The following is a 26,639-nucleotide window of genomic DNA, read 5'->3' as shown; positions in this document are numbered from 1 at the left end:
GTGACTCCACTGTCAAAATGTACCAAATATTTAGTCTCACCCCGCATTATTTTTCATAAATCACACAGGCACACATCGTCTCACCTGTCGAGAAACCAAGCTGTCTACCAAAAAAAAAAAAAAAAAAAATCTTCTCTCATTAACTAGCATATATGTCTTCTTTTTCTACCCCCCTTCCCATTTCCTCAACCTTGCACCCTGTAGATTCGGATTAACAGGGAAGTAAGTACTTCACCGCTTGTTCTTCTGCCTGCCATCGCTCGATTCTCCCCCTTTCCTCTTCCTGCTTCTCTTTCCACTCTCCTCTATCCACAAATGCTCAGTGCACTTCAGGTTTGTGTATATTTGATATGATAAGCTTAAAAAAAAAAAATAAAACAATCATTTGAAAAGAACACAAGTAGATGGGTACTCCCAGCATGGAGGAACCTACTGTCTTTGTCAGTGCTAATAAGTGGTCCGGGCTCAGGATGCTAAGTTGCTATGGCAACCATCTCGGAGGAAGAGGAGGAAGCGTCTTTGCTGATAGTTTTGGCAGGAGCAAGAGGAATTGTGGATAGCAGGTCATTCATCTCCATTTTGAACATGTCCCCTTGTATCCCGATGCTCAGTTTAGCGATCTGTCAGTCAAATTGACGGGCTCGAAACATAAACACCAATATATAGAAAATATTATTGGGGGGGGGTTGTTTCTGATTTGATACAATCGCATACGTTTTAGTTTTCTATCTCAACATGGCGACTAGTCCATGAGCTTTTCAGAAGGCGATGTCTTTTTCTCCTTGCAAGGTTAGATAAGCAGACGCTTATTTTCAGGAGGACGCTTGCTCATCCTCTGTGTCCACGCATTAAAGTCCCTCAGGTGATGTTTTGTGGTGTTTATTCCCCCTTAAGACTGTGAAGGTGACTTCATTGTTAATCCATGTTCACCCCCATTCCCTTACCATACTAAAACATCTGCCATGTATACCAAAGGCTGATCCATCCTTTTGGTATAAGGGATCGAAAGAACTCTTTGAAAACTCTTTGTGTTAATGATTCCACGCTCATTACCAGAACCTTTGTAAGATTCCGTTTGAAGACACGTTATTTGTGACATGAGGTGGAGAATGCATGGAAGTCATTTTTTTTTTTGAAGTTGAAACGGGTTTTGGTTGGTGAGTCTTTCATTTTGTGTCGTAGTCTCTCTTGCATTTTAAGTCAAATTGCTTTCACCTACACAAAGGAAAATGTCAGCTAGATTTCTGGAAACTTTCCATGAGAACTTTAGCAGAGGAATTTTGGAAATATTCAGTGTATTTCACATTGTCATAAGTACTAGCATTGACTGGATTCAAGTTAGCGTCATTAAAACAAATATACAGTGGTGCATGTTTGTTATACTCAAATATTTCACATCAACAAACTTAAATTTTAATCATTGGCAACACAAATGTAGTTTTTGAATTAAATGTTTTTTATCATTAAGGGAGAATAAATCAAACCTATATGGCCGTCTGTGGAAAAAAATTGAGATCTATCAGTCTGATAAAGGTTATAAAGCTATTTAGAAATTTGGGACTCCAGCAAACTACAGTGAGAGCCTTTATCCACAAATGCCGAAAACCTGGAACAGTGGTGAACTTTCCCAGGAGTGGCCGCCCAACCAAAATAACCCCAAGAGCACAACGACAACTCAACCAAGAAGTCACAAAAGACCCCACAACAACATCCAAACAACTGCAGGCCTCACTTGCCTTAGTTAAGGACCATTAAGGCCATGACTCCACCATAAAAAATACAACCTCCAACTCTCCATTGTGGTTGAATTAACAACAATTCTGCAAAGACGAGTTAGCTCAAATTCCTCCATAGCGCTAAGAGACTCATTACAAGCCAGCCAATCACAGGGCACATATAGACAAACAACCATTCACACTCACATTCATACCTATGGACAATTTGGAGTTGGCAGTTAACCTAGCATGTTTTTGGAATGTGAGAGGAAACCGGAGTACCCGGAGAAAACTCCACACAGAGATGACCGAGAGTGGAATTGAACTGGGGTCTCCTAGCAGTGTGGCCGCCATGCAGCCTAATAACAAAAAAAATTAATTAAAAACTGCATTTTGTGTTCAGTTGTGTTGCCACTCACAAATATTTAAATTTGTTTGATGATTTGAAACATTAAAAAAATATCTGAAAGGGGAAATGGCTCTTAAGCACACCTACAAATTCCTAGTTGGAGTTGAACACAGAGTATACCACTGGATATAAATATTGGATATATGATATGATATGCTGTATGTTCACACTGCTAGTCACTTCTGACCTGTATCTGAGTGTGACTTGTACAATTGTAATTTTTTTTCAAATGCAACACAGACATGGGCGGCACGGTGGTCTAGGGGTTAGCGCGCAGACCTCACAGCTAGGAGACCAGGGTTCAATCCCACCCTCGGGCATCTCTGTGTGGAGTTTGCATGTTCTCCCCGTGCATGCGTGGGTTTTCTCCGGGTACTCCGGTTTCCTCCCACATTCCAAAAACATGCTAGGTTAATTGGCGACTCCAAATTGTCCATAGGTATGAATGTGAGTGTGAATGGTTGTTTGTCTATATGTGCCCTGTGATTGGCTGGCGACCAGTCCAGGGTGTACCCCGCCTTACGCCCGAAGACAGCTGGGATAGGCTCCAGCACCCCCCGCGACCCTCGTGAGGAAAAAGCGGTAGAAAATGAATGAATGAATGAACACAGACCTCATTCATATGTCATAAATCCATACGCGATGCAACCGCAGTCTGAACATTCATCTCGCTATTATCTGAGCTATACGTTCATAAAAAGGCGACAAGTGGAAAAAGAAATGGCGGATGAAGAAGCACAAACCAGTCAGCGGCAAAAAGAAGGAACCGATTGCTTATGTCAATGTCCCATGGCTTCTGGCTCTGATTCGTCCCCCTCCATGCTGCTTGGAACAGACGTTGCAACAAGTGCCTCACAAACCACCATAGCAAAAATGATTTCCCTCCCCCCCTTTTTAATCTTCTACAGAAAATAATTTGGTTTCACACAATCCTTGAAATTGCCACAAATGCGCCTGGACTGAGATCACGAATTGGAGCAAACACGCTGCACTTTGGGTGATGTCGGGTTTTGTCAGCCTGTGCGTCACTTCCTGGATGCTTTGTGTTCACATTGCACACAAATAGTACGTTCATTGGAAGGTTTATGGCCTCAGTCGCTCTGTGACTGTGGATGCACAATGCAGGGTGGAAATTCAACGGAATTAGCATTAAATTGGATTGTTTTCTTTAAGATTATTATAAAAGTTGATTCATTGTATAGACCGTTCCACAAATTTGAAGTCAATTCCTTAAGATTATTATAAAACTTGATCCTTTGTATAGACTGTTCCACAAATTTGAAGTCAATTCTTCAAGATTATGAGAAAAGTTGATCCTTTGTATAGGCTGTTCTGCAAATTTGAAGTCAAATCCTTGAGATTATTATAAAAGTTGATCCTTTTATAATTCCACAAATTTGAAGTCAATTCCTTGGGATTATTATAAAAGTTTATTCTTTGTATAGACCGTTCCGCAAATTTGAAGTCAATTCCTTCAGAGATTATTATAAAAGTTGATCCTTTTATAATTCCACAAATTTGAAGTCAATTCCTTAGGATTATCATAAAAGCTGATGCTTTTTATAGTCTGTTCCGCAAATTTGAAGTCAAATCCTTGAGATTATTATAAAAGTTGATCCTTTGTATAGACTGTTCCGCAAATTTGAAGTCAATTCCTTGGGATTATTATTAAAGTTGATCCTTTTTATAGACCGTTCCACAAATTTGAAGTCAGTTCCTTAAGATTATCATAAAAGTTGATCCTTTGTATAGACTGTTACACAAATTTGAAGTCAATTCTTCAAGATTATGAGAAAAGTTGATCCTTTTTATAGGCTGTTCTGCAAATTTGAAGTCAATTCCTTAAGATTATGATAAAAGTTGATCCTTTGTATAGACTGTTCCACAAATTTGAAGTCAATTCCTTAAGATTATTATAAAAGTTGATCCTTTGTATAGACTGTTCCACAAATTTGAAGTCAATTCCTTAGGATTATTATAAAAGTTGATCCTTTTATAATTTCACAAATTTGAAGTCAATTCCTTAAGATTATTATAAAAGTTGATCCTTTGTATGGACCGTTCGTCAAATTTGAAGTCAATTCCTTAGGATTATTATAAAAGTTGATCCTTTGTATAAACCGTTCCACAAATTTGAAGTCAATTCTTTAGGATTATTATGAAAGTTGATCTTTTGTATAGACTGCTCCGCAAATTTGAAGTCAATTCCTTAAGATTATTATAAAAGTTGATCCTTTGTGTAGACTGTTCCACAAATTGAAGGCAATTCTTTGTAATTGGTCTCGATTCCCATATCATTGCTATTCTAGTTTATTGTGAGTAAAAAATACTATTGCATTTCTGAATTCCAAATTATTTCCATGGAAAGTTTCCAACTTCAATGATATTTCACAGAATGGTACAACCCACATGTTTCATGTTTGATAAATAACAAACTTAAAATATGTACATTTTGTGTTTTACAATGGGTTCAGACATTGTTCCGTCGGCAGGCTGGACTCTTTACTGGGAAAACCTTCCCCCGAAGGAATCACATGTTGATAGATTTATTGCAGTTTTTTTTCTGTTATACCCGATCGAAAACCTGTGGTTTCTGGTGGAGACTGTGAGAGAGAAAAAAAAAAGACACAGAGTCAGCAGTAGGTCCGAAAGCACTAAAACACCACTGTCAGAATGCGGGTGAGATGATTGGGAGGGAAAGGGTGAGACACACAGCTGTGTCTGAGACAGATGGCTTACTCAGCATGTCATCCCTTTTCTCTTTCAGGGCTACCATCGATCCAACCACTTCATCGCCACTCAGGGTGAGTGTCCTTGTATCGTGTGTGTGTGTGTGTGTGTTTCTGATGGTGAGCTGGGGTTTGTAATATATTAAGGATTATGAAGCCAGCGAACCCACTCATGCGCATGCACATTCAAAAGTGTTATGTAACTAGACTCTATAAAAGTTGCTTAATTAATCGTGAGGAAGAAGCAGATAATTAACACATTAGTTGTAGCTTCCCAGTCTCCGAGGTATCTTTGTTTCAATTGTGCTGTAGTTCAGGTGTCCTCAATTAAAAGTTAAAGGGAAAAAAATGTATTCAAGCTGACAATAAAGATCATCATAATGCATAACATAGCATGCACCAAATAACATTAAAAATATATATATGTATGCTACATCATTTAAACATTGCTCCCTCACTCAATCATGTTTTCTTAAAATGTAATCAATGCATTATTGTTGCGTCATGTGACTAATAGGAGAGTGAAGTTGACTATAGGAGTGTTATTTCATGTGTACAAGGCTCTAATAATAATAATAATAATAATGGGCTGCACGGCAGTCGAGTGGTTAGCGCACAGAACGCATTTTTGTTGCGTAATGTGACTAATAGGAAAGTGAAGTTGACTATAGGGGTGTTATTTCATGTGTACAGGGCTCTAATAATAATAATAATAATAACAATGGGCTGCACGGCGGTTGAGTGGTTAGCGCACAGACCGCATTAATGTTGCGTAATGTGACTAATAGGACAGTGAAGTTGACTATAGGGGTGTTATTTCATGTGTACAGGGCTCCAATATTATTATTATTATTATTATTATTATTATTAATAATAATAATAATAATAATAATAATAATAATAATAATAATAATAATAATAATAATAATAATAATAATAATAATAATAATAATAATAATAATAATAATAATAATAATGGGCTGCACGGCGGTTGAGTGGTTAGCGCACAGACCGCATTATTGTTGCGTAATGTGACTAATAGGAGAATGAATTTGACTATAGGGGTGTTATTTCATGTGCGCAGGACTCTAATAATACTAATCCTACTACTACTAATAATAATGGGCTGCACGACGGTCGAGTGGTTAGCACGCAGACCGCATTATTGTTGCGTAATGCGACTAATAGGGGAGTGAAATTGACTATAGGGGTGTTATTTCATGTGTACAGGGCTCTAATAATCATAATAATCCTCATAGTCCTTCAATATTGTTGATTTTCACATGGAACTGGAAAATTAATACATAATTTCCTAAATAATTGTTACTTAAAAAATGGTGAACTAAGTAAATACAGTAAATATACAGTAAGTATTTTTTACTGTAATTACAATAATACTTCATTTTGAATATCAACAACCAAGAAAAACCAAACAACCAAACAAAACACATAACTTTAAACTGTTATTCCCAACTGCCCGCAAGGCATGCTGGGTCCAGCGGCCACATCAATATGAACAATAAAACATTGGATATCAGGAGTATGTTAACTCTTTGTTTACTTCTCTGATGACCTCCTCAACATATTTTGAAATTAAGCAAAAATGCGACAAAATGTTGGGAGAAAGAGTATCACAAGCTATAACATGTCGTAACACAAATATATTGGTATTTTTTTGGCATAAATATTTATTTCTACACCCACATGGTGCAGAAGCTAGGTCACTTTGTTGATGTGTTGTGTTGTTTGGATCACTTTTTTGTACAAGCTACAGATTTTTTGGCTATTTTGACAACTCAAGCTTGCCATGTTAAAGGTTTCAAAACAGGAATTTGGAAATGCCCTGATGTGGCCCCCAGCTCGCAGATTGCTCACCCGTGTTCTAAGTATGATGTTGTTATTTTGTTAAATGTCTGAAATATAAACAAAACACTTTTGTTTTGGCTCCCATTTTTTTCAAAGATCTAAAACTTTACTATGTACACAAAAGTCGATCTCTTTTCAAATATTGTTCACAAATCTGTCAATCTGTGTTATGAAGCATTCATAATTCATCCACTTCCATCTCAGTTTTTGAGTAGGAATACATGTGTAAATGATCTACAATCCATGATTGATTATTGACTATTTATTATCTGGTGGAGGAAGCAGAGCCATATTGATTGTTGATGCACTTTTGAATGGACTGTGTACAATTTTGAGTGGCCTTTTGTTGTGGCCAACAACAAAAGTGAAGACACACCTTCAGAAATGGTGTTGCGTTCATACTTTGGAGTATATGTTATGTAAAAACCTGCAAAGATCTGGATCTGGGTCTGGGTCCCAGTCTGGCTCGCGCCCCGCTGATTGCGCACACCTAATGTAGTCCAAGTTATTTGTAATAAACTCAGCTCCTGTCACTAAGTCGCTCAAGATCACGCTTTCAGAAAAAAGACTAAGACGAAACTTAAAAGTAAGAAGGAAAAAGGTTCTCAGTAGGGTTTCTGCCTCGCTCTCTTCCATCCTTGTCTTAAAGTCTTAGTCCTTTAAACTTCTCAAAGAGTGACTGATTGTACTTCAGGCTGTCATCATTGTCTGGCGTTGTTTTGTCACCCATCGCCTTCTTGTCTGCTGGGAATCCCCCTATAGCGTTATTAACGGCGCCATATTGAGCGAACCTGCCATCATAGCAAGGACGCTTAGGTCGCAATAAAACAGGAGTTCTCAAAGCAGCAGCGTACTCAATGAGATGACAGGTGTTTGATGCTGCTCTTTCTCAATGTTTTTTTTTTTTTTCTTTAATTTCCTCTCCCTGCCAGGACCCAAGCAGGAGACGCTGTATGATTTCTGGAGGATGGTGTGGCAGGAAAATTGTTTCAGCATCGTCATGATCACTAAACTGGTTGAAGTTGGCCGGGTAAGTCATGCACTAAGGTAGTGTTTTTGATTATTTGTTACACATGGGATTACATACAAAAAAAACAATGAACTGATGTGATCTGCTAGTTGCTACTAAGATGAAGGACACATGCATGCTACTTAAAACCTTATTTAACATTAGCCACGTATACATGGACCCAAATATTCCAATTCCATTCGGGTTATTTGCTCAAACGGAAAGAATCTAACTTTTGTATACACCTCATTCCGAAAGAAAAGTGCCAATCCGAATGAATATATAATGGGATTCACAGGGGTGGAATATTCCATACCCCAATCCGATTGAGGCATCTTGTACCCGCTCAAACGGAAAGTTGTCAGACTGCGTTCTTTCTTCTTCTGTTGTTTATTGGCGGTTGGCAAGCAGCTTTCGTGTGCATTAGCGCCATCTGTGGAACAGAATCTAAACCCTTCTATACGCCATTCACAAGTCCAGTTTTATTAAAAAAGACAATACATATCTATATAAAACATGTGCCGAGCTTAATTATAAAATATTAGCAAGATTGAACTTTATCTTTTCCTGTTCCCGGGTGCGTTCTTTCAGCGAATGCTGAGATATGACGTAACACGCAGCTCCAGACGTTCTTCAGTTTTAAAAATGGAGGCGAGCAATCGGCACTGGACTGCTGCGGAAAGTTTGTTTTTGATTCCAACTAAATTTCAAGACTGGACGAAGGAAAAACTGTCAATACGGAGTTATTCCAACAAGTGAAAGAAAAACTGGAGGAAGTCGGTATCACGTGATGTTGGTGTTTACGCTTTACTGGGCATGCCCCATTGACTATTCTGGTTGATTATAGCGGCGCATGTAGACATGCCATTGGAATATTCCTTTCCATGTATACCATTGCTTTCGGAAAGGTCATTCGGAAAGGTCATTCGGAAAGAGAAAAACTCCTCATGTAAACGTGGCTACTGTTGTGAAATTAACTAAACTTAACTCAGACCCAGGGCTGCACGGCGGATGAGAGGTTAGCGTGCAGGCCAAACAGCTAGTAGACCCAAGTTCGATTCCACCCTCGGCCATCTCTGTGAGGAGTTTGCATGTTCTCCCTGTGCATGTAAGGGTTTTCTCTGGTTTCCTCCAACATTCCAAAAACATGCTAGGTTAACTCCAAATTGTCCATAGGTATGAATGTGAGTGTGAATGGTTGTTTGTCTATATGTGCCCTGTGATTGGCTGGCCACCAGTCCAGGGTGTACCCCGCCTCTCGCCCGAAGACAGCTGGGATAGGCTCCAGTACCCCTGTGACTCTCGTGAGGATAAGCGGTATAAAATGAATGAATGAATAACAAGACTTACATGGTCGTCATTAAAATGCCATGTCTGCTTTTTATCCCTGTATTGTTGTTCTTTTATAATCCCCCAGACTTAGACCACTACTAGTCTGACCCGGCTGTCATAAAACAGATACATGTTAGCGCTGACCTTAATTCAGATTACATTCTTTTTAGATTTAAGAGGCGTCTGAAGGGAATGTCCTACTAATTATGCTAAACTCATTTGTTCTTGTATTATTAAGGGTCAATCGACTTTATTTGTCATATGCAGCGGACATAGTGAAATTAAAGCTTTGCGAAAATGATACTTTTACTGTTGGTCTAAAACTTCTGCACTGTGCTGTACTTAAACCGAATGGATTTCAAAATAAAACGAGCCTGCACTCATGAAACAAAATACATACAAACCCTTTTGCACAGCATGACGTGCAAAAAATTTACCCCGCGGACCTTAAAGGCTGTAATTGGTCGGCTTGTAGAAGACATTTCCTGTGGGTATATAGGACTCATTCAGATGGTGTACAGCCCACCTCTGTGAACGCCTTTTTTTGTTCAACATTTGCAATAAAATTGACTGTAAAAGCAGGGGTATCTGAGGGATCCAGGGGTTATTTGCGGCCAGTGGCAAATTATAGAAATAAAATTCATTCATTTTCTCTCGCTTATCCTCACAAGGGTCACCAATCACAGGGCACGTATAGGCAAACAACCATTCACACTCACATTCATAGAAATAAAATTAAAGAAAAAAATTAGAAACATAGTAAAAGGCATAATATATTGAAAAAAGCTGAAATGTTGATACTAATAACACAAAGTCTTTATAACAAACGTCTCCTCTGCCGGGATTGGCTGTAAGTACTCTAAAGTACTATAAAATGTATTTGAGGTTGGCAGGTCTACATCCTACATCCCTTTTTTATCACAATTGTACAAACTAAATCAATTACAGTGTTCCCTCAATACAGACTCACTGTTTCGCTGAATTTTGTTTAGTACTATTTTTAGTCTTATGCGTCTTTATGGATTAAAGGAGAAAGCACGTGTTGCATCTGCGTCGTGATTGGCTCAGGGACTGTAGACCACTGTCAGTCAATCTTCTACATGTTTTTCTGTGTAGAATAGAATGTGTTCGGCTGGCTAGATTGAGATAAATGTTCGATCGATGTTTTCAAGTTTCATTCCCGACATCACCAAAACATTTTGCACTCCAAAGACACCTGCGGTCGTACCCAAAAGGGGCAGTAGGAAGAAGTTGCGGCTGTTGGGACACCATTACGGAAGAAGGAAGGAAGTAGGAGGGCATTACGATGACATATATGGGATAATACGACGACAGGAGTGATATATTTTGTTTTGACAAGGATACAAAAACGCTACAGTACATCGGAACAGTGCAAAGAGGCATATTTATTTTTACCTTTTAGGTTCATCATTAAAATTCAAACAAAGGTTTTAACTTTTTTGAGTGTTTAAACAAGCTAGAAATGGGAGAAAATGTTAATGCCTGTCTGAGAAAAATGTATAACGTGTTAAAACATACATATGATTTGTAAACAAGTTGGCTACTTTGCAGATTTCACTGATTGCGGGCTATTATGGTATATATTTAGTTTCCATAACAAATATGTTTATTTGTTGACTATTAACATTCATCAATGTACATTGTAGTATGAAAGGTCATTTTACGGGAAGATGGATTCCATGTACTGTATATGTTTGAGTCATGCAACATCAGCTATAGCCTGGCTATCCTGGAGGTACAATAACTGCTTAGTTATTCCAGTTGAAGAAACACAATGCCACACATATTTTCCAGCATTTTAAGAGATGTCAGTATGCAGGTTTATACAAGGTTTTAGTGCATTATTCCTTTTTAATGAATGCTTATGTGGCTGATCCTGTATTTTCACAAGAGAACATCAAAGAAATGCAGTGTTTTGTTACAGATATTTGCATAATAGTTATAATGATTGTATGGTCCGTGAACTGTGCAAAAACATCACAGATATTCTTCAAAACGCATTCCGTCATTTGTTTGGTGTATGCTACCCATAAGTGGCCCAGGTCTTTTCAAAGTAGTAATAATCACAACCCTGGCTTCATATGCTATTTGGTTCTTCATGGCAACAACTTTTGAAAACAAATGACATTCTTCAACCAAATAGAACCTACATTAGACTTTTTATGATTACTGATACTTCTTTTTCCTCCTCTCGGGATTAAATACACACAGAAGGGTACCAAAAACACTGCGACCATTTTCCAAATACACCTGTGACCCGTGTTGCACTGACGGGATACATTCATTCATTTTCGGCTTATCCTCACAAGAGTGGCGGGGGTGCTAGAGCCTATCCCAGCTGTCTTCCGGTACACCCTGGACTGGTAGCCAGCCAATCAAAAGGTCAATCAATTTGGAATTACCAATTAACCTAGCATGTTTTTGGAACGTGGGATGAAACCAGAGTCCCCACGCATGCACGGGGAGAACATGCAAACTCCACATAAAGATGGCCAAGGTTGGAATTGAACTAGGGTCTCCAAGCTGTGCGACCTGCGCGCCAACCACTTGGCATCCTCAATGTGTTGTATGCTATAGTGAAAGCAACATTGAATATCCAGAGTCACCTTAAATACCTGTATATAATCGACAGTGGAGTTCTAATTTCAAAACTTGTTTTTCTCATAGGAAATAATGTTCAGGTCGAGGTCTGCAGGTTTGGGAGTCACTTCAATAACTCTGCTGCCTCAATATTTTTTTAATAAAACATTGTATGTCTGTTATATACTGAAATACAAGCAATGTTTGCGGGGGTGACAAAAATGGAAAGTGAAGCATGTTATCGGAGAACTAAATTTAAGTCACTCCCTAAATGTTGTGGAATGTAAATGTAAGTGAATTATTCAGACTGCCACCGTTTATATTAAACGTATTTGGTTATACATTTTGGCAGTGTTTCAAGTCACACACAATAAAACTAAAATAAAGTAAAACTACTTATCATTTGAAAACATTTAACAAATCACTCCACACTCTTTATTGCTCTCTGGTTCTACCATATCTTACTTATAGTGTGGAAATATGGGCTAATAACTATAAAAGCAATCTTCACTAAATGTACTGCAAAAAAAGGTCAGTAAGGATAATTCATAATGCCGCCTACAGAGAACATACTAACTCCTTATTTCTAAAATCACTAATACTTAAACTTGCTGATATAGTTCATCTTCAAACAGCTAAAATAATGCATAAGGCTAAAAATAACCAATTAGCTAAAAATGTCATCCAATACTTCTCTACAAGAGAGGAGAAATATGATCTCAGGGAAGAAGTACATTTGAAACACTTCTATGCTAGGACTACGTTAAAAAGCCATAGCATTTCAGTATGTGGAATCAAACTATGGAATGGATTGAGTAAGACCCTCAAACAATGCACAACGATGAGCCAATTCAAGAAACAATACAAGCAGTTGATGTTTGCTAAATACAAGGATGAAGAGTCTTGAACCAGTCATGATGTGCTATACATATCACTATATTGACACTTACTATGGTAACCATTATGTCATTGGATGCTTATATCAACCCGTACTTCGAGTCGGGAAATAAAAAAAAAAACTTTAACTATATTAGGAAAGCAGGAAGTGAACAAATGTAACAGTTACTGATTGTAAAAGTACCAGATGGAGGGGTAGGATTTAATAAGCTTTGCTTCTTCCTACTCCTTTTGGACATGTGGAACTGTGAACTGATTATGTGATGCATTCAATTGTAATCTGATGCATGTTCAAATGAAATAAAACCATTACCATCAAGTAATGTAACAGGAAGTTGTTGAAGATTTTATTGGTATTGGTGGATGGTTATTCACCATCCTTCTGCATACCAAAAAAAAATGTAAAACAATACTGACATTAATCCTTTCGATGTCTGCTGAACTCCAGTCTGACATGACATGATGTTGCTTTGAACTCCCGAGTTGTGTTAGACTTTTCATATTTTTCCAGAAGATTTGCATCCGACTCTGAATTGTTCCACTTTTGGAGCATTCCACTTGAGGGGAGACATGTGGATCATATCTGAATTGACAGACATGGTTGAATAACAACATTGCATGCATTGCCTTTGGAAACAAGTCGTGCATACATGAGCTAAACTTGACAGCCACTTGATTGATTAGCTTGACTGATTAGCTATTCTGGACTTGCTTATATACAGGCTGCAGATTGCTTGCACTCACTAAATGCGTACAGTATAAATAAATATCCGGAAGTCATAATGACCACTTGGGAGTGTGACCAATCACAGTGGAGTGGGCGGACCTACATGAGGGCTGGCGGTGGAGTAAATTAAATAGACCGTTTCTGCAGAAAAAGATCCAGAATCTGGAAGATCTAGAAAGCTTTCTGTGTGTGTTATTGTGTGTAGCTGCTCTTTGGGAGTCCACAACTCAATAGAAAGTGCCAAAAATTAGCATAATAGGTCCATTAACATCGTAGTAAACTGTTTTTATTTTTCAAATGAATTAAGATGAGGTCTGACTGTGCATTAATTTTTTATTTTTTTATGCAGGTGAAATGCTGTAAATACTGGCCTGATGACAGCGAGATGTACGGCGACATTAAGATCACTCTGCTGAAAACGGAAAAACTTGCTGAATACACTGTCCGCACTTTTGCCTTGGAGAGGGTGAGTTAAAAATCATTGGATGCACTTTGCTGTTATTAATCTTGCAATACGGTACATATCATATTCCTTAAAACAATTTGTTCTTTTATTTGTACAAATGCTTGCAAACTGGAAAATTACACCAGAAACGGGATGTCTAACTGGCTCACATTAGTTCTGTCTATATGTCCTTTAACTGTTTTAATATTACTGTAAATTCCACTTTATCAGCCGCACCGGTGTATAAATTTGGATGAAAAAACTGAATTGTACATACATGGGAAAGCTCTTTATTTGAGCCAATCATGAGCGATGAAAAAAACTCACAACAAGCTTGTCAACTCATTTGAAAATACAGGCGATCATTACTCAATAGTATGTCTCGGTGCCATTTTAACAAAGAAGACTAAACTCATCACACAGCAACTCAACAGGTATACCTAATAAATATACAAACATGAACCAATATGACAAAAAAGCGACGGTTTCCTTGCTGACTTGACAAATAGTAGTAGTTCTCAAGTGAAGCAGATGCCACAAGATTAGACTTTAGCCATAAATTATATTATATAAATCACAGGGTTCAAAGTTTAATAAAAAAAAAAAGTAGTAGCTTATACACCGGAAATTACGGTAATCTTCCACTTCTTGATCGACACACCTTTAGACAGGTGGTGGATACATGAATAAGATATGCCTTTATTCGTCCCTCAGTGGGGAAATTTGAATGTTTTTTTAAAAAATTTGAATATATTCATACAATGCTGATGTGTGTTTGTTGTATGTTTTATAAAGTAAATGATGTATAAAATATAAAGCAGTGATTTTTAAGTAGGATCTCCAGCCTTGAGGGTTATTGGGGACGCGACAGAATGCAAATCATTTTAAAAAATGAAGTCGGAAAAGAAATATAAATATTTGTGTTTCTTTTTCAGCGATTATAGTTATACAGTGTTGCACTTTAATGTACTGAGCAAAGACGTATCAGCATGCATGTCCTTGTTTCCCTTTCTGTAACTCATTATGAACTCAATTTGGACATGTTTTTTTCCCTTACCAGGTAAAGTAAGCCTTCAAATTAGAAATAGCATATTAAAAAGGGATTAAGTACTTGACAGGGTTGGCTGCTGATGAGCTTGAAGGTCACATGTTAATCTATAAGGATTTAACAGTCGCTACATAGACACGCCGCCTGTCTTTCCAACATAGCTGTTTCAGTGTTTGCCCCCTGTTGGCCTCTTCCCTGTCTGTCAATCTCCCGGGGATCCTCACTTGGAGGAGTTCCAAGCATCTCTAGAGTGACAGTGGCACAAACACGGCATTATCAACACACTGTCACACTCGCTCTTAGTGAGCACACGCTGCTGCTTATTCAAATCAGCCTGAATTTTTTGGATCCTGTGACAGCTTGTTTTTTTTTTATAGCTTGTTACTTTTTTTTTTTTTTTTTTTTTTTTAAAGGGGGGTGGATTTCTGTCTTCAACAAATCTTTGCTTTGCAGCACTTTACTTTGTCGTTTTGGTACAGAGGGATAAAAACTGCAGCCAGCTCCCCCCTTGAGCTCAGAGGGCCTGAGTTATTCCTCCCCACGTCTCTTAAAGCTGCAGCTGCTGCAAGTATGTGATGCCCTGAGGCCCAACTGTCCTGGAAGACCTAAGACCCCCATATAAAATAACGCCCCGAGCCCAGAAATCTGTCACATCTATCACATCTAAAGGCAGAACATCACAAAATAGATGGAAGCATGTTTTGAAACGTTTGGAAAAAGGCCCGAAGGACGGTGTGGCTCGGATGCAAAATGCTGTGTTTTAACACGCTTAATGTTTACTGTTTCTGTTCTGCAGAGAGGATACTCAACCAAGCATGAGGTCCGTCAGTTCCACTTCACATCCTGGCCTGAGCACGGCGTGCCCTATCACGCCACTGGACTGTTGGCCTTTATACGAAGAGTAAAAGCTTCTACGCCTCCCGATGCCGGCCCAGTGGTGGTCCACTGCAGGTAATCTAATGTTTAACACCTTTATCATCATAAATACTATTAAATGATGCTATGTATAGGTTGTATTGTTATCTGTTGACAAGCTCAAAAGTCAATCACACGTTTGGGATATCAGCCTGTCTGATTAGTATATGAAAATGAGGGGGACTAAATTCCACCTGCTGTTTTGAAAATGTCACAAACAATCCAATCCACTTTATTTATATAGCACATTTTATAAACAGAGTTTCCAAAGTGCTGCACAAAAATAAAATACAATAAATTAAAAGTACAAATTGAATTTAATCCAAAATTAAAAGATCAAATAAGAAATAAAATAGTAAAATAGATATTAAATTTTAAAGACAAGAAGCAAAGCCATAAAAGTATAAAAAATAAAACCAATTAAAATAAAAAGAAAGAACTAAAAGAGTTAAAAGCCAGAGAATAAAAGTGGGTTTTAAGACGAGTTTTGGTTAGCGCGCAGACCGCACTGCTGGGAGACACAAGTTCAATTCCACCCTGGTTTGTTCTTATGTATTTTAGCAGGCCACTTCCTGGTTCGTTGGGAACTGTAATAATAATAAAATTAATAATAATGATGAAAGATAGATAGATAGATAGATAGATAGATAGATAGATAGATAGATAGATAGATAGATAGATAGATAGATAGATAGATAGATAGATAGATAGATAGATAGATAGATAGATAGATAGATAGATAGATAGATAGATAGATAGATAGATAGATAGATAGATAGATAGATAGATAGATAGATAGATAGATAGATAGATAGATAGATAGATAGATAGATAGATAGATAGATAGATAGATAGATAGATAGATAGATAGATAGATAGTCAATTATATTATTATATTATGATATTACAATAACACAGCAGTGAAATTGCCAACAAAATGTCGTTGCCTGGCTCCCATGTAAAAATAAAAATAAAAATAAAAATAAAAATAAAAATAAAAATAAAAATAAAAATAAAAATAAAAATAAAAATAAAAATAAAAATAAAAATAAAAATAAAAATAAAAATAAAAATAAAAATAAAAATAAAAATAAAAATAAAAATAAAAATAAAAATAATAAAATAATAATGTGGAGAATAAATACATGACATCAAATATGAACATATGTACAGCGTAAACAGTAAATTGTACAAATAATGTAAATAATTTAGAATAAATAAAAATAATTTCAAGTTTTGCGTGTGCGTGTGGGCAGGTAGAGGGGCTTATTACACAACCGCCCGCGCCTCACCATAGTGACTATACAGAAGCATAAATTACACATGATCCACAGCAGTCAGCACATAATTGAAGGGGAAAACATCGATATTTTGGCCGGCCGGCACATCTTTTCCTGAAGTGAAGAAAACTTAACCTCCAGATAAGAAGTAGGAAGCCAATAGGATGAGGATGAGGATGCCTTCAGTGCTCACCAATAATAAGCGTCAGTGCTTACTACTACTCAGTAGTACATATGCCTCAGTAGCATGTCCTCAGTGCTCATAAACACAGTGGAGTTGTCATGCTAGTAAATGACACCACTGATCTTCCAAGCTTCAGCCCTTGTCTCGTGTCTTTCCTCTCCAAATTGGCTGCAACACCAATGGGCTGCAACAGCTAGTATATGGCGTCACCTTGTTAAAATAATTGCCGTAGTCTAGACAAACACAAAAAAACTGAGCCACATGTCACACTCTAGGCATAGGCCATATACAAGTATAAAGGATTTGGTTTTGGTAAAAATAAAATATCACTAATGGCTAAACATTTTGCCATAATTCTATCACCTTTAACAGAATGTGAATTATGGAAAGGAGTTTGTGCTTTAAAATGTTCATGTTCCCTAATGGCGGCACGGTGGTCTAGTGGTTAGTGCGCAGACCTCACAGCTAGGAGACCAGGGTTCAATTCCACCCTCTGCCATCTCTGTGTGGAGTTTGCATGTTCTCCCCGTGCTTGCGTGGGTTTTCTCCGGGTACTCCATTCCATTCCAAAAACATGCTCGGTTAATTGGCGACTCTAAATTGTCCATAGGTATGAATGTGAGTGTGAATGGTTGTTTGTCTATATGTGCCCTGTGTGCCCACCCCGCCTCACGCCCGAAGACAGCTGGGATAGGCTCCAGCACCCCCCGCGACTCTCATGAGGAAAAGCGGTAGAAAATGAATGAATGTTCCCTAATGATGTTTTTGTCTTTGTGTGGCAGCGCGGGGGCGGGTCGCACCGGCTGCTACATCGTGCTCGATGTCATGTTGGACATGGCGGAGTGTGAAGGCGTGGTGGACATCTACAACTGTGTCAAAACCCTCTGCTCCCGCCGTATCAACATGATCCAGACAGAGGTCAGACCAAGAATGTTTAAATATGTCATGAAACCATAACTTATTCAGATTCAGCTCTTCAAAATAATATTCTGATTGCTAAATAAAGTACAAATATGAAGGTGATTGTATTAGAAACTCATATGTTGTCTGTATGTGCTGCATAGGCACGTTCTATTGTTTACATTTGCAGGTCATTTGCACATTTCACATTTATTATGCTAATTCAATATTGACATAGCGGTTAATTATATTTGTAGCCATTTGCCACCGTCCCTTAATTCAATTCTTGCCGATGGCAAATGTTTGTTTACGTAAAGATATTTATGTATTCTGCTTGTTACACTACCAATAATGCTAAGTATGTTAGCTTTTTTTTTTTTTTTTTTGGCCAAATCATCCATAAATAAGACACATACATTGATGTAAGAATGACATATGACATTGCGTTTATGTTTCTGAAGTTGTACTGTCCTTGCAGGAGCAGTATATTTTTATTCATGATGCCATTCTGGAAGCGTGTCTATGTGGCGAGACGGCCATCTTGGTGAACGAGTTCTCAGTTGCCTACAGAGAGATGCTGAGAGTGGATTCCCAAAGTAATTCCTCCCAGCTCCGTGAAGAATTTCAGGTCTGTTTTGTTTCTGGTGATTTTGTTGAATTGTTGAATTATGTATTCATTTCAGTGGATAAATATTTGGGGTGTAGAGAAACGCCATAATGACGGTTTGGTAGGTACGTCAGATTAAGGCATTGAAAATGTATTTATTCTTTCATTTTGATAGTTCTTTAAAGCTCTATGTCAGGGGTCTCAAACTCAATTTACTTGGGGGCCACTGGAGCTCGGGTCTGGGCGATACTGGGCCGCATCAGGTTTTCCAAAAAAAACAAAAAACAAAAACGCATTTATTAAAAACAGAAAAATGAATAAACTTTGCTTTGGTTTTGATTTTCTACAAGAAAAGCTCTGATAAAACATTCCACTGTTCTCAAATATCTTACTTTTTATTTTTCTACACAAAATAAGATGAAAAATAAATAAACAAATCAAGAATAAAGAAAATCAATCAATCAGTAATAAATAAATAAATATAATAATAATAATAATAAAACGGCAAATAATAAAAACTTAAGAAACCACATATAGTTGGGTGGGTAGACAAATTATTTTTTTCAGATTAAAATGAACAAAGCATTATTAGAGCCCTGTAGACATGACAAAACACGACTATAGTCACATTTATACTCTTTTTATTTACAACATATTGCGCAACTGCAGGGTCTTGTGACACATGCTAACTCGCAAACTAGAGAGCTAGCGACCTAAACGGTAGCCTTCAAGTTATTTCCTTTAAACTTAAATAGCCAAAAACTTACCACTTCCACACGGATAGGGAGGATAACTATTAACAGTTATTTAACCTTTAACATGAACATTAATCAAACGTAATAATTTTTTCTGGGTACATGATACCATACAGCATCCATATCAAACTTGGATGCGGGCTACACTAACATTAAACTTTCATATCAAAGCAGGGGCCTAAACTAGCGTCCTGTGTTTGAGACCCCTGCTCCATGTTACTAGTATCTGAACATGCAGCAAGCTATTCCAAGCATTTTTTTGTTGTTAAAAGTATCTACTTGAATGTAGCTTGTCACCTTGACATTTCTCATCTAATTTCAAAGCAAGATAGCCATCAATTTGAGAGTAAAAAAAAAAAAATCTAATCATCAAAATGCTTGGGCAATTGTGTCATAATATTATATGCGTAGATACTGACAGCTACAAGTGGCCCTCTGAGGGCAGCCATTACTGTGCAATGTGGTGCTCAAAGAAAATGAGTTTGACACTCCTGGATTAAGGTCAGGATGCGGTTCATTTTCTGCACACTAAGGGAACAAAATGCAAAACAACTGCCTAGATTTTGTGTAAACGACTTTAATGATGTTAGAATGAAATGTCAAAAAATTACTAGCAGGTAGCACAGATGTGGCGAGCCACCTTGATATATTTTGTGCATTAAAGATGCTTTTGTTGATCTGAAACATTTAAGGGGCTGCATGGTGATCGAGTGGTTAGCGGAGACCAGGGTTCAATTCCACCCTCGGCCATCTCTGTGTAGAGTTTGCATGTTTTCCCCCGTGCATGCGTGGGTTTTCTCCGGGTACTCCGGTTTCCTCCCACATTCCAAAAACATGCTAGGTTAATTGGCCACTCCAAATTGTCCATAGGTATGAATGTGAGTGTGAATGGTTGTTTGTCTATATGTGCCCTGTGATTGGCTGGCCACCAGTCCAGGGTGTACCCCGCCTCTCGCCCGAAGACAGCTGGGATAGGCTCCAGCACCCCCGTGATAAGTGGCAGCAAATGAATGAACAAATGAAACATTTAAGTGTGACAAACATGCACAAAATAAGAACTCAGGAAGGGGGCAAACACTTTTTCACAACGCTATTTTCTTATATTCATTATATACAATAATTCCAGTTTACAATAGATAGACCGGAGCAGCTGCTCTATTGTATAAAATGACTAGAAAGCGCAGACATTTTTGAAATGAACAAAGAGAGCAGGAAGTAGTTTAATGAGCTTGTTTGTGTGCATGCATCAGACGTGTGCTATGTATTTGTGCAGGAGGATGATAGTGCCACTTCACTGTTTGACTGTATTAAAATCCTCTGGTTGGTAGCAGGGCGGCCGCTGCACATTTTTATTAGATGTTGATAAGGAGAGAAGAGAACCAGCTGTGTTCTCACATGCTCCTCTTGCCTCCTACTCGCTTCCTCCTCCTCCTGCTGCTGCTGCAGCGCTTTCATAGACCACCAGCCGCACTCATTCTAGGTTTAGCATTTCAAAGGGATACTGGGGAAGGCTCATGCACTTCCTTTAATTTGATGCGCTTTTATCCTTATGCTCTACATAGGAATTATGGAGGACGTATGTTTGGGATTAGGAACATGTGCAGCTAGTGCAACACCCTAATTACAAACATGCCTTGCATTGATGCTGTGGGCCTATCCCCACAGTGTCTGTTGTTGAAAGCATCCCCGGCATCCAATAAGGTCACTGCTTTCTACCAGCACAGAGAAAACTGCTTGCTTAGTTTTATTATTCATATTGTCTGTTAATGAATGCCCTTTTTTATGACTTCTGCCGAGTGCAAAAGCTGTCATTTTTTTACCAACTTCCGGTAAATTCTGCTTACATTTATTGGTAATGGTAATGGTTTTATTTCATTTGAACATAACATCACATAATCAGTTCACAGTTTCACATGTCCAAAAGGAGTAGGAAGAAGCAAAGCTTATTAAATCCTACCCCTCCATCTGGTACTTTTACAATCAGTAACTGTTACATTTGTTCACTTCCTGCTTTCCTAATATAGTTGGTTTTTATTTATTTATTTTTATTTAAAAAACATTTTTGCACGTACTGAAGTACAATAGCCACGTTTACATGAGGAGTTTTTCTCTTTCCGAATGGAATCTTTCCGAATGACCTTTCCGAAAGCAATGGTATACATGGAAAGGAATATTCCAATGGCGTGTCTACATGCGCCGCTATAATCAACCAGAATAGTCAATGGGGCATGCGCAGTAAAGCGTAAACACCAACATCACGTGATACCGACTTCCTCCAGTTTTTCTTTCACTTGTTGGAATAACTCCGTATTGCCAGTTTTTCCTTCGTCCAGTCTTGAAATTTAGTTTGAATCAAAAACAAACTTTCCGCAGCAGTCCAGTGCCGATTGCTCGCCTCCATTTTTTTAAATCGAAGAACGTCTGGAGCTGCGTGTTACGTCATATCTCAGCATTCGCTGAAAGAACGCACCCGGGAACAGGAAAAGATAAAGTTCAATCTTGCTAATATTTTATAATTAAGCTCGGCACATGTTTTATATAGATATGTATTTTCTTTTTTAATAAAACTGGACTTGTGAATGGCGTATAGAAGGGTTTAGATTCTGTTCCACAGATGGCGCTAATGCACACGAAAGCTGCTTGCCAACCGCCAATAAACAACAGAAGAAGAAAGAACGCAGTCTGACAACTTTCCGTTTGAGCGGGTACAAGATACCTCAATCGGATTGGGGAAAGGAATATTCCACCCCTGTGAATCCCATTGTATATTCATTCAGTTTGGCACTTTTCTTTCGGAATGAGGTGTATACAAAGGCTAGATTTTTTCCATTTGAGAAAATAACCCGAATGGAATTGGAATATTTGGGTCCATGTATATGTGGATAGTGACATAATAGGTACCATAGTAAGTGTCAATATAGTGATATGTATAGCACATCATGACTCTTCAAGACTCTTCATCCTTGTATTTAGCAAACATCAACTGCTTGTATTGTTTCTTGAATTGGCTCATCGTTGTGCATTTTCCTTCCCTACAGTCTGTTGACACTTTCTTCTTTCCCGAACTCACCATTTGTAGACGCTGAATTCTGTGACTCCCCACGTGGACGTAGAGGAGTGCAGCATCGCTCTGTTGCCAAGAAACCGAGAGAAAAATCGCAGCATGGATGTTCTTCCACCTGATCGGGCCCTGGCCTTCCTTGTAACAACAGAAGGGGAGAGCAACAACTACATCAATGCCGCTCTGGCAGACAGCTTCCACCAGCAAGCCGCCTTCATTGTCACCCCTCACCCTCTGCCCGGCACCACGGCCGACTTCTGGAGGCTGGTCTTCGACTATGGCTGCACAGCCGTGGTCATGCTCAACCAACTGAATCAGTCCAACTCAGCCTGGGTGAGGTCAAAGTCTTACGTACTGTTTTTTCATTGATGTTATTAGGGGTGTCGCGAGATCTCGTCGAGAATAAAACACCATGAGATTCCTTGTTTGGAGAAAAGCCAGAAGCCAATCAAGACTATGGCAACTATGGCATCGGGACTCATTCATTCATTCATTTTCTACCGCTTATCCTCGTGAGGATAGAAAATCAATGAATAAGCGATAAGCGATAAGCGATAAGCTTACTCTCTTCGGGCAAGAGGCGGGGTACATCCTGGACTGGTCGCCAGCCAATCACAGGGCACATAGCATGCACACAGCTAGGAGACCCGAGTTTGATTCCACCCTCAGCCATCTCTGTGTGGAGTTTGCATGTTCTCCTCGTGCATGCGTGGGTTTTTTTCCGGGTACTCCGGTTTCCTTCCACATTCCAAAAACATGCTAGGTTAATTGGCAACTCCAAATTGTCCATAGGTATGAATGTGAGTGTGAATGGTTGTTTGTCTATAGGTGCCCTGTGATTGGCTGGCCACCAGTCCAGGGTGTACCCCGCCTCTCGCCCTAAGACAGCTGGTATAGGCTGTGCAGTCATATTTTTAATTGTACTTTTTAGGAAATTAATGTTAAAATCTCATCTGGTGGATCATCTCATCCAGTTAATTGATTAGCTTTATGGGAAAATGTACATTTCTCATATATGAGTGTCGGTTTTTTCCATGAAACTTGGCTTGAAACTTTTCTCTGCCATGATTCTTTCTGCATCGTACTGTGCTTGGGATTAGTTCCTTCATGCCATTTTGTCAGGCTTTGATCCCTGACCACATTGATCTCAAGGCACAACTAGATAACACCCGCCCCATTTTTTCCTTCCCCCTCCTCAAGTTACATCTCTGGAGAATAGGCTTGCACTGCCCTCCAGTCACATCTCAGGCTTCTTTTTGTTGGCGCTCCACTTTTTCAATCTCCTAGCATATGTCTTCTATCTCCTGCACGATTCCGTGCTGGATTTTTCATTCCGTTTGGTGGCATAGCAGCAAAATGCCAGGAAATATCACCCACATGGAAAAGGTGAAAAATGTTGAAAATGTAAGAAAATAATGAAACACCTTCTAAAAATTCGAGACTTGATAATAGACTGCTTCACCCGTAACACCCGCATTTGCACATCGAGCTTTTTGCATAATCCGACTTGGCTCAGTCAGAATTGGAAATTCATATTTTATTGTTTCACAGGTCTGTTCAATCGAAATCATTAATCTTAAATTAATATTAAATCAGTCTGACAACACTTGTGGAAAGGCTTCACTCATACAGACGTAAAAATGGTTTAAATGTAACCCATTGCAATGTCTCCACTTTTATTTGCCTCTATAAAATAATATGCAATAACTGCAATACGTTGAGTCAATTGAGAAAATCGTCAGGTGTGGAATATTTTTCCATTGTGAAACTTTTTGGCTGCTCCCTGATCGACGTAACTTTTGGCAACACAAGACTAATATGAACACGCTTGTGGAGTTAATTTCTTGTTGCAATCTCGTAAAGAACATTACTGCTCCCAGCTCATTCTTCTTCTCAGTTGTTATTAACAGCAACGTGCCGGGTCCCCGCACCTCCTGTTTCTCCACGGCTGTTATGAAATATAGACTCACTTCCTTGCTCAAACAGAATGGAATAATCCTATCAGCTCCTCCCGATATACCAAACTAGCTTTCTTTACACTTTTTTTTTATCATGAGAAATGTCCTTGTTTGTTGAAATAATTGCATGTGGTTTATGTTCTATGCATAATATATGACAAATAATTGGAGGATACGTTGTGGGTGCATGGAACCATACATTACTGCTGTGTTTTTGTCATCAAAGTTCTTTATATATAGTACATAATTTATGTTTTTCTTGCTACCAATAAGCATCATATGTTCAGTTACTTCATTGTAACCCAAAAACCCAAAACCAAAAAAAAAAACCCAACATAAATAATAATAAATAAATAAATAAACTTCAACTATATTAAGAAAGGGGCGGCAGGGCGGTCGAGTGGTTAGCGCAGCTAGGAGACCGGGGTTCAATTCCATCCTCGGCCATCTCTGTGTGGAGTTTGCATGTTCTCCCCGTGCATGCGTGGGTTTTCTCCGGGTACTCCGGTTTCCTCCCACATTCCAAAAACATGCTAGGTTAATTGGCGACTCCAAATTGTCCATAGGTATGAATGTGAGTGTGAATGGTTGTTTGTCTATATGTGCCCTGTGATTGGCTGGCGATCAGCCCAGGGTGTACCCCGCCTCTCGCCCGAAGAAAACTGGGATAGGCTCCAGCACCCCCGCGACCCTCGTGAGGAAAAGCGGTAGAAAATGAATGAATTAATATATTAAGAAAGCAGGAAGTGATCAAATGTAGCACAGTTACTGATTGTAAAATTACCAGATGGAGGGGTAGGATTTAATAAGCTTTGCTTCTTCCTACTCCTTTTGGACATGTGGAACTGTGAACTCATTATGGGATGCACTCAATTGTAATCTGATGCATGTTCAAATGAAATAAAACCATTACCATTGTGTCTGGACCATAACATAATAATAATTAGGTGAAGTCAATAACATTGAACCTGTCTTCCACTTCTAGCCGTGTGTCCAGTACTGGCCAGAACCTGGTCTTCAGCAGTATGGGCCCATGGAGGTGGAGTTTCTGTCCATGTCAGCTGATGAAGATGTCATAACACGCCTGTTTCGGGTCAAGAACGTCACAAGGGTGAGCATCTTTAGGGTTAAAAAAAAACCACACACACACATAACACTCATAATAACTTTTTATGATAACATAAAAACACATGAGCTGTCAATAAAATGTTACTCATCTTAAAGTCAAAGCACTGGTGGCTTGTGTGTGGGGGAAAAAAAAAGTGTCTGGAGAAGATGATTTGAATTTCTATACGTCTACTTTGTGTGCATGGCAACTGAAAGCCTGAATGCATCACTTGGCATTGGCCTCGCTATCTTATCTTGCTTCCCAGTGCTTGCAAAACAGCACTTCTTATGAAAATACTTTTAGATATTGCCCACAGATTGTTGTTTGCTACACATTTTAGTCAGTGAAATCTTAATCATAGACTAAATATACTCGATCATTATTAGTACTGCAAAGGCTATTCATTTAAGGTATATTTTTCAACAATTTTCAGTAAATCTCTGCAGTGTTTCCCTCAATTTTTCTTTTATGATAGGAATTACAGTTTGAAAGTGTTTTTAGGAAGCCTCCTGGGAAAACGGCATTGTTTGTCTGTAGTTGTCATGCTAATGAGGTGTGTTTGTGGCAGGCTCAGCCAGGTAGAGGGGGTGGTATATCAATGCGGAAAGGGGTGGAGATGATCTTGGTGATGATCATAAACAGGGGTCTCAAACTCAATGTACTTGGGGGCCACTGGAGCTAGGGTCTGGGTGAGACTGGGCCACATCAGGTTTTCAAAAAAAAAAAAAAAAACGCATTTATTAAAAACAGAAAAATATTTTTTTTCTGAAAAAAAAACAGAAAAATATACAAACTTTTTCAGTGCTTTGGTTCCGATTTTCTACAATAAAAGCGCTGATAAAACATTCCACTGTTCTCAAATATCTTAATTTTTTTTCTGCACAAAAATAAGATGAAAATAAATAAACAAATCAAGAATAAATAAAATCAATCAATCAGTCATAAATAAATATAATAATAATAAAACAGCAAATAATAAAAACTTAAGAAACCACATATAGTTGGTGGGTAGACAAGTTATTTTTTTCAGATTAAAATTAACAAAGCATTATTAGAGCCCTGTAGACATGACAAAACACGACTATAGTCACAT

The 26,639-nt window shown here is 38.4% G+C and overlaps 1 protein-coding gene across 5 annotated transcripts in view; it reads left to right on the top strand.

Annotated features, from left to right (window-relative positions):
• ptprub (protein tyrosine phosphatase receptor type Ub) overlaps positions 1–26,639 on the top strand; it is a 282,304-nt gene that overhangs the window by 243,965 nt on the left and 11,700 nt on the right. For 3 of the 5 annotated variants that reach the window (XM_058084355.1, XM_058084358.1, XM_058084354.1), the window contains 9 exons: positions 205–222; positions 4,892–4,928; positions 7,652–7,749; positions 13,635–13,751; positions 15,575–15,729; positions 17,940–18,075; positions 18,536–18,685; positions 22,499–22,813; positions 25,424–25,549. In XM_058084355.1, coding sequence (XP_057940338.1) covers positions 205–222; positions 4,892–4,928; positions 7,652–7,749; positions 13,635–13,751; positions 15,575–15,729; positions 17,940–18,075; positions 18,536–18,685; positions 22,499–22,813; positions 25,424–25,549 — 1,152 coding nt within the window. The remainder of the gene's footprint in view (positions 1–204; positions 223–4,891; positions 4,929–7,651; positions 7,750–13,634; positions 13,752–15,574; positions 15,730–17,939; positions 18,076–18,535; positions 18,686–22,498; positions 22,814–25,423; positions 25,550–26,639) is intronic. The other 2 variants (XM_058084359.1, XM_058084356.1) reach the window with 1 other exon arrangement.

This window comes from Doryrhamphus excisus, chromosome 10, assembly GCF_030265055.1.
Source record: "Doryrhamphus excisus isolate RoL2022-K1 chromosome 10, RoL_Dexc_1.0, whole genome shotgun sequence".
Taxonomy (NCBI): Eukaryota; Metazoa; Chordata; class Actinopteri; order Syngnathiformes; family Syngnathidae; genus Doryrhamphus; species Doryrhamphus excisus.
This window is presented reverse-complemented; position numbering and strand designations above follow the sequence as displayed.